We start from the raw sequence: 8,810 nt of genomic DNA on the forward strand, positions 1-8,810 counted from the left end.
TGTAAAGGGCATTATAAATAAAATGTATTATTATTATTATTACTCTGCAGAGTTGATGTCAGGCAGTTTCTCTCTTGTTGTTGTTGTTGGTAATGATGTTTCCTGTCGTCTGACAGCAGACAGCTGTTCATCTCTGACATCCACAATCCTCTTCTTCATTTCTCCAGAGCTCGTTTTTTTTTCTTTTTCTTCTTCTTCCCCCCGTGGTCCTCCGGGAGCAGGACGTCTCATCTGTCACCGGCTCACACCTGCGTCAGAACAACAACAACATCCCCGCCAGGCGTGACGGACAGCCGAGGCGAGGCGCTGACAGCGGCGAGGCGCCGGACACAGATTGAAGGTGGAGCGGCGGAGACGAACGTTGACACTTCCATCATCAGAAGTCTTCTCCCGACGCCTGGAGACGCTGCGTCCTCCACCTGCAATAAAACACCTCGGCCTTTCCGAAACGGCTCCTCAAGGCCTCGGCTGTGATTGCGGGACGGCGTCGCTCGTTGAGAACTCACAAACACTTCAGCTCTGAGATTTATGGGCTCAAAGAGCTTCTGTTCCACTTTAAAACGCACCGTCTCCGGGTAGGAAAGCGACTGCCGATGGGAGAGAACTTAGAAAACCTATTTTTTCTGTTTTCCTAACTCTTAATAGGGTCAGGGTTAACTCCTGGAGCAACCCAGTACGCCAAACAGAGGGCTGCAACCTACAGAACATCAGAATCAGAATCAGAATCCGAAATACTTTATTGATCCCTGAAGGGAAACTCCGTGTTGCAGTTGCACAAATAATAAAATATAGTACAGTAAAAAAGAGTAGAAATATAAATAAGAAATATAAGGAGTGTGGATATCTACGTTACTTACATAGTTAAAGGAATATTAGCATACAGTATTTACATAATTTAATCTGTTTATTGATCCCAATGGGGAAATTACAATTTACACTGGGCGTACCAGCAGAACCAGTGCCCTGAGTGGTTAGGGTACAGTGCCTTGCTCAAGGGCACCTGGCAGTGCCCAGGAGGATAACTGGCATCTCTCCAGCCACACTCCCAACTCTCTGGTCCATACGGGGACTTGAACCGGTGACCCTCCAGTTCCCAACCCAACTCCCTACGGACTGAGCTACTGCCACCGACATAATTAACCTAATTGAGGAGTTGCAATGGTGAAAAGTAATAATAATAATAATTTTCTGTGTTGCTATAAAATACATACTTGCATCTGTCAGGCATCATCCATGCTTTACATGTGTCTCTCTCCTCTTTTCCCCATTGTGACCAGAGCAGTCTCTTATGTTCTATCTGCACAGATCCTCAGAACGACCTTCTGAGATCATTTTAAGTGAAAGACAGTAAGAATGTAAAATAAACGAGTAGAGTAACCCCCCTGTGTCACGATTAGTCAAAACAGGAACCCAGAAGCAGACCAGGACAAGGTGAGTATGAATAATAAGGTGAGTATTTATTGAAATTTCAATTCAATTTTATTTGACCACACTCCTGAATTTACAAGGACCCAACAGTTCTAGTAGTCTCCTCCAGAGCAAGCAGTAGTGCGACAGTGGCGAGGAAAAACTCCTTTTAGGCAGACCTCGGTCAGACCCAGGCTCTTGGTAGGCGGCGCTGACAGACCGTGGGGGTCAGAATGAAGAGTGGCAATAACAAAATAGAAAAAATAGTATTTTGTAGCAGTTCTTTTTGTAGTAGTTCATGGCTAGCGACGCTGTGGGCATTACAAGCACAGCAGACGTAGCAGGACGTACAGGACGTAGCAGGACCAGCAGGACGTAGCAGACATGACGTAGCAGGCACAGCAGGACACGCAGGACGTAGCAGGACGAAGCGACGCAGACAGCGAGTACAGACAGCGTACACAAGCAGGACCAGCAGGACGTAGCAACACAGCAGGACGTAGCAGGACTGCAGGACGTACAGACACAGCAGGACGTAGCAGGACACAGCAGACGTAGCAGGACGTAGCAGGACACGCAGACGTAGCAGGACGTAGCAGGCACGCAGGACGTGCAGGACACAGCAGGAACCAGCAGGACGTGCAGACGGTAGCAGGACACACCAGGACGTAGCAGGACGTAGCAGGACACAGCAGGACGTGGCAGGATAAAACTACTACAGCATATCTAAGGGAGAATCCAGTTGATGGCTGAGCAGGAATGATTTCCATCCTGATGGAACTGCAGACAGAGAACAGGAGGCAGGTTAGCAGCAGGCAAAAACAAGAAAAACAGCAACGGTCTTTAAAAACAACAACAAGAGGCGAGAGACGAGAGCTAAATGTCCTGGTTACCATAACGATCCGGCAGGGAACGGACGTCAGGTTATGGCTTAGGTGGAGATCCAGAGGTGGAGATCCAGAGGTGGAGATCCGGGTGGAGATCAGGACCAGGTGTGCAGACTGCAGGGGACAGCAGGTGTGTGTAGTGGAGGATCAGCTGTGATGCGTTCAGGAGACTCGGGACAAAGAGATATTGGTTAGAGCAACACCAAACACCGGCAACACCAAGTCATGATGCCGAAGTCATGACACCCCCCCCCCCCCCCCGAAAAAAACAAAACTGACAGCTGCTTGAATGAGCAGTATGTTAAACCCCAATCAAGACCCTTAACTAATGACAGGAACAAATGTAAAATACTTTAAGTGGTATTAAATATATAGTATGTTTATTATTATTATTATTATGACTACTGTGGCTTATCCCAGTTAACTTTAAGCCCTGTGATGAACTGAGGACTTGTCCAGGGTACATTTTGGAAAAGTCGCCGGTCTATCACAGACCGGCCCATGTACCGTAGACCAGGGTCCCCAATGTGTTTTTAGACCAAGGACCTCTTAGCTGAAGAGAGATGGAGCAGGGTCACCCTACTACATCTACTGTATGAAACTGAGCTACGTATTAAACTGGGCTGGATGGATGGATATTCATGTTATTTCTACACCACGTATGATGTTAACATACATGTGGAAGGCCATGTGAATCCTTAACTGTATCTGTGGATGGCTGCCATGGCGACCACCTCACCTATAGTACCTATCATCACCAATGTTTGTAAATTAATTGTTAATTAATTTCATCTTAGCCCTTTTTCTCTTGATTTGTCCTTGGCTTAAAAAAAGATTGAGAACCTCTGATTTAGAGTCTCCAGTTAACCTAATCTGCAGATGTGGGCCCCCGGCCATCCCGGCACGGGGGGACCCTCCACCCAGAAAGGCCCGGCTGGTTGCCAGGTTCTTCCTCCAAACCTTCTACCTGTGAGGTAACAGAGCTCACCCCTGCACCTCCATACCAGCCTATGTGGTCCAGATGTTGTCCAGACGTCCTCCGGTCTCTCCTCCGCCTCCGCTTCTCCTACCGAAGGTTCCTCAGGATCTTCTGCAAGGGACCTCTGTCTTTGGCCGGGACGATCTTTTCCCACATGGCCATGAAGTCCGTCTGGGGGGCGAGTCCCTGGAGCATCATCTGTCCATGGTGCCTGTGCAGAAAAACACTTCTCATCTAGCAGGTGGTTCACCCCGGCCGCTGTCAGCCTCTACAACACCTGCACCACCTGATAAGGTTGTAGTTTCTCTTCACTACTCACCACGGCTCTGAGTATATTTTTATTATCTGTATTTATATTTCTCCAATCAGAGTACTTATTGACCCCTCATGTTGTCCTCGGGTCAAATTGACCCGTTTTCCTATATCAATGTTCTTTTTAATTCCCCAAAATAACATGATTGATTCCACACAACGCTCTTTGCCAAGTACACATCTATACTTTAATTAATTTTGGAGTTTCTTATTCAATTTTATAGCATTTGAAAAACAAATTGAAGTGGTTTTAAAATAGTACTGAGTAAAAGTTGACATATTCCAGTCTGTGATTATCCATCAACATCCATTCCTTTAATTTTAGTCTAACCATGGTAACCCACCTGACTCCCGGTGCAGCGTCCACCGCCATCTTGCTGACAGCAGTGAGGACCCGCTCAGCGAAGATCTTCCCTGCTGCGAAGACCTGGTCCCCCCCCATGAGGTCTGCCATCTGGTGGAGGTGCTGGGCCGTGCACCCCCTCACTGCAGCACTACGGTGCCTGAAGAGGGACAAAAGTAAGGACGATAAAACGTATTAACGCTTCATAAGATAAGACTCTGAGACACCACAATACTCAATATCAACAATCAATTATCTATCTATCTATCTATTTGTCTATCTATCTATCTATCATCTATAAATGTATCTATCTATCTATCTATCTATCTATCTATCTATCTATCTATCTATCTATCTATCCATCTATAAATGTATCTATCTTCTATCTAACTATCTATCTATCTATCTATCTATCTATCTATCTATCTATCTATCTATCTATCTATCTATCAACAGCAGAATGTAGACTATGTTTTATTCCCTTTACTTCAGATGCTGCTGCTCCCTGTCCCACTAGATTTGGATGAAATCCTCTTCTCTTACCTGAGCCCTGTGTTGAGGAGAGCGGGCAGGATTCTCCCGGGGCTGCAGGCCTCCACCAGGGCGTCCAGGGCCAGGTGAGCCTGATCCAGAATGAAGGCGTTGGTGGTCTGGGCGAACTTCAGCAGCAGGACGGGGCCCATCCACTCGGCCTCAGGGTCCATGGCCCTCCCCAGGTGAACGTGGAGCTTTGCTACGGTGGCCATCGCAGCACAGGCCACGCCAGAGCGCAAGTTATTCACCTAGATAGTAGAGAACAGAATAGAATAGAAAAGAAAAGAAAGCCTTTATTAATGTCATTATACACAAGTGCAGCACCTGTGCAACGAGATTGAAGCAAACCCCTTTACAGTGTCAACACTAAATATTAAAATATTAAATATAAGTAGTGCAGAAGAAGTAAATAAAAGAAGAAATAAAAGGGGGGAACGTGGTGCTCAGTTCCTGAGAGCAACTATATACATACATACATAAAATAGTAAGAAAGATAAAGGGTTTGTATACACGTTATGCAAATAATATAGTTATTGGTGTATCAAAAGTCCTGAGTATTAAACATTGCACAGTAATGAAATGAAATGGTTAGGTTGTAAATAATAAAGAAATATTGCACTGTAATGAAGTTAGATGGTTAAATATTAAACATTGCACGGTAATGAAATTGCACAGAATTCCAGTGTCCTTTTAGGTATTATGTAAATATATATGTATAGTATTGCACAGTGCACAGGGCGGACTTTCTATAGTAAACATGAGTCAATACTTCTGCATACACAGTACAGGTAGATGAAGAAGAAGGGAACTGAGAACTGCATGCACCAGAGAAACAAAGAGGAACATGTCTACAGTACCTCTTCTGCACCAGAGAAACAAAGAGGAACATGTCTACATTACCTCTTCTGCGAGGACCAGGCAGACTTCGTGCAGTTTGGTCTGCAGTAACGCCGGGTGGTGTTGCACCAGAGCTCGAACCATCTTCAGAGCGTCCAGTTTCTTCTCCCTGTGATTAGACGCTGGTTATTCTCTGTCAAATCTATCTGTAAAGACTACACTGAACTACTGTAATGTTGACGTCCTACCAGTCGTCAGAGGACAGCTCTGTGAAGCAGAGGGACAGTTTCTCTCCAGGTTTGGTGAAGGGCTGGAGGTCTTCTTCAGCCGCGACAGCCCTCACGCGGAGCTTTGTCCCACGCCGCGGTCCTTTTCCGGTTGGGCGGGCGGCATTGGATGGAGGTGCTGGAGCCTTGGGGGCCACCGCCGGGGTCCTACTGGGGGGGGCCGTTGTGTGACTAACCCTCACCCGGGAAGGACGCTGGTCGGGCCGGATCATCTCAACCGTCCCAAGGTCCTCTGATGTATTCCTTGGCTGGAGCTTTCTCTTCGCTGCCTTCTTGCCTGTTCAAATTGACAGAAAAATAATCATCAATCAATCAATCAATCAATCAATCAATCAGAAGGTATTTATAAAGCACTCTACAGCAACCAGCAGGTATCTAAAGTGCTTCACATCAGAAACCAAGAGTGAAACACACATCATACAATAGAAAGAGTGAACATAGAAAACAGTAAAATCAGAAGAAAAGGTCACAAAGAAACAGGAGAGGAAGTCGTCACGCCACTGCTACGTGTTAAAAGCCAGACTCAACAGATACGTTTTGGGTTTGGACCTAAAAAGAGCGACATCTGTAATAGTGGGAATATCTGGGGGGTAACCTGGGTTAATAATACAGTTTTTCTTGGAATTAGGTCACGTTTCATGCATGTTTTTACTTATTATTTCCTCTACATGCAACAAAAATACTCTCAAAACACAAAATGTATATGTATGTAACATCCTTATAGTCAAAAACATGGGATTCAAAAGGTAAAAACCTTGAAATATGTCCCATAAGTAAAATTATGTGGGCCATCTTGGAAAAATCAAGTGGCTAACGTTAGTTTTCCAAAGCCTAATTCCAAATTTCTGCTTTTCTAACTCAAACATTAGGTATACTTTCCTATAAATGATTGACCATAAATTCCAAAAATAATTGTCAAACTAAAGTTAATAAGTTAGTGTTCGAGTAGTCAAGTGGCAAACTTAAAAACATCGATGATAAGCCCCAACAAAAGTGTTGATTTTCAATGTTGACGGGAAGACAACCTGAGGGTTAACGTACCTGCTCCACCACGCTTCATCACCGGGATGCAGGACGGTCCGTCTCTGGGAGGAGGAGTAGGGGGGAACGCGAGGAAAGGATATTCCCTCAGCTCATGGGGGTGTGGAGGTCCACCGAGCGGAGGGGGGAGTCTGGACTCGGGCTCCTGTTTGCGTCCCTCAGCTTGGCGATCTTACAGGCCACGATCGCCATCTGAGAGCCCAGACGCAGCTTCTTCTCCAGGAAAGGCTCGTCTCTAACAACGTCCGGTTGGTGGGTGGACGTCCGACCCCGGTTGTCCTCCTCCGCCATGGGCGGGTCCTCCTCCCTGGAAGGAGAGCCTCTAGGCTCCTTCTGGGAGACGCTGTGGCTGAGGTGAGGGGGGGGTGTGCTGCCGGAGGGAAGTCCCCATCCTCTCCAGAGCAGCGTTGCTGCAGGCTCTCTGGGTCGCACCCAGCCTCTCTGCATGGCGGAGCGCTGCAGCCAACTCAGCCCTCTCAGCTCTCTCCACGTCCCGGATCCGGGACTGAAAGCTGGAACCACCTTCTTGTTCTCGGTGGCTCTCTAGTGTCTGGAAAAAAAACATAAAAACATATTGTTTGTTGTTATTTGTGTTCTTAATGTTTGGACTTTGATGATGTGATTAGCTCAGAAATGGGAAATGCTATTTCGGATGCTACACTGTAAATAATGACTGTGAAATCTCCAGTTTTGTACTTTAGATTTAACAGTAACACTACTGTATATGATTTACAGTAGAACGCTGTAAAGTTACATTACAACCTTGTCGACATGACAACATCACATTAGTCTAAGTATTACAGTTAAAATCACAGTAGTCTAAGTATTACTGTAATTACTTTGGCAAATACAAATCTCTACTTTCATTAATTTTAGTCTTATTCAATTTTATTGCATTTGAAGTGTTTTTGAAATAGTATTGAGTAAAAGTTGACATATTCCAGTCTGTGATTATCCATCAACATCCATTCCTTTAATTTTAGTCTAAATAATTCCTAATTTCTGCTTTTCTAACGCAAACATTAGGTTTAATTTCCTATAAAGGAGGTTTATTGACCATAAACTGTAAAACTAAAGTTAATAAGTTAGTGTTACGTAGTGTTAAATGTCAAATAAAGTGACAGTGAAACATTGAAAAAAAGCGTCAAAAGTGTTGAAAAATGGGACAAAAACGTATGAAAAAGTTAAAAACATTGATAAAAAGCATCGGTTTTTAATTTTGACGGGAAGTCAACACGAGGGTCAACATCTTCTCTTTCAGCTGAAATCAGCTGCTTGGAATGATTATTATTTTAAACAATTTTCTATATATTTCAACAACTACAGAACTGCACATTTGCTTCAATGCATTTTGAATGTGTTTGAAAACAGCGTGTTAGCATTGGAACAACGTGCTGCAGATATAGAAGTATTTTTCAGGTGGTGAACTAGAAATTAGAAAAGAGTTTTGACTTTAGTTTGGACCAATGCAGGTTAGTGATTTAAAATAAAAAACTGTATTTATCTCTCCAACTGTCTATCACCTCTCAGAAAAAGGTAACTTACATCACTGTTTTCCTTGGTGTTCATCTTTGTCTGACACCGTTGCACGAAGGCCTTGAACGTCTCACGAAAAGCCATGACGATCCGAAAAATGCTTGCGAAAGTGTCAAGAAACGGCAGAACCAACAAGTAGTGGCGTCTCTGAGTAGGATCAGTGTGTGACTGACTGGTTCTGGACCCCCACCCCTATTTATAGATGTCCACTGTGATGTCACAGTACATGGAACATTCCATGGAATCATATGCAAATGAGCTTCTTTATGACTTCATTAAAATGTTCCGATTAGTCTGATCTCTGTCCTTTTGATGCATTTGGGCGATAGACCAGTGGTTCTCAACCTGGGGGTCGGGACCCCCAAGGGGGTCGCAAGATCACTTCTGGGGGGGTCGCCACACGGTTGGGAAGAAATAAAGAGATGACATATTTTATACTTGATGAATAGTTTTTTTACATGAAAGTGTGAAAATGGTAGATTTTATGTCTTATGTTCAGAGCTTCATTTGGATACCTGTCCCTGAACTCAGAAAGGGGGCTGTTCAGGTCGGGGGGGGGGGAGAGAAAAAGTCACAAACGCATCAAAAACCCAGAGAGCCTGGAGCTCACTGGCCAAGGCTCGGTGGTAGCTGCTAAAAGTAAAACA

General features: G+C 44.7%; 1 protein-coding gene across 1 annotated transcript; it reads right to left on the reverse strand.

Moving 5' to 3' along the window:
* Window positions 1-1,916: 1,916 nt before the first annotated feature.
* On the reverse strand, window positions 1,917-6,873 carry LOC116693777 (TOG array regulator of axonemal microtubules protein 1). The gene is made up of 7 exons (XM_032523008.1): window positions 6,628-6,873; window positions 5,548-5,863; window positions 5,363-5,468; window positions 4,472-4,710; window positions 3,930-4,088; window positions 2,301-3,484; window positions 1,917-2,187 (listed from the first exon to the last, which is right to left on the reverse strand). The coding sequence occupies exons 1-6, from the start codon at window positions 6,644-6,646 to the stop codon at window positions 3,361-3,363; spliced, it is 963 nt and encodes a 320-aa protein (XP_032378899.1). The 5' UTR covers window positions 6,647-6,873; the 3' UTR covers window positions 1,917-2,187; window positions 2,301-3,360.
* Between the last annotated feature and the right edge of the window lie 1,937 nt (window positions 6,874-8,810).

Source organism: Etheostoma spectabile, chromosome 8 (genome assembly GCF_008692095.1).
Source record: "Etheostoma spectabile isolate EspeVRDwgs_2016 chromosome 8, UIUC_Espe_1.0, whole genome shotgun sequence".
Lineage (NCBI taxonomy): Eukaryota > Metazoa > Chordata > Actinopteri > Perciformes > Percidae > Etheostoma > Etheostoma spectabile.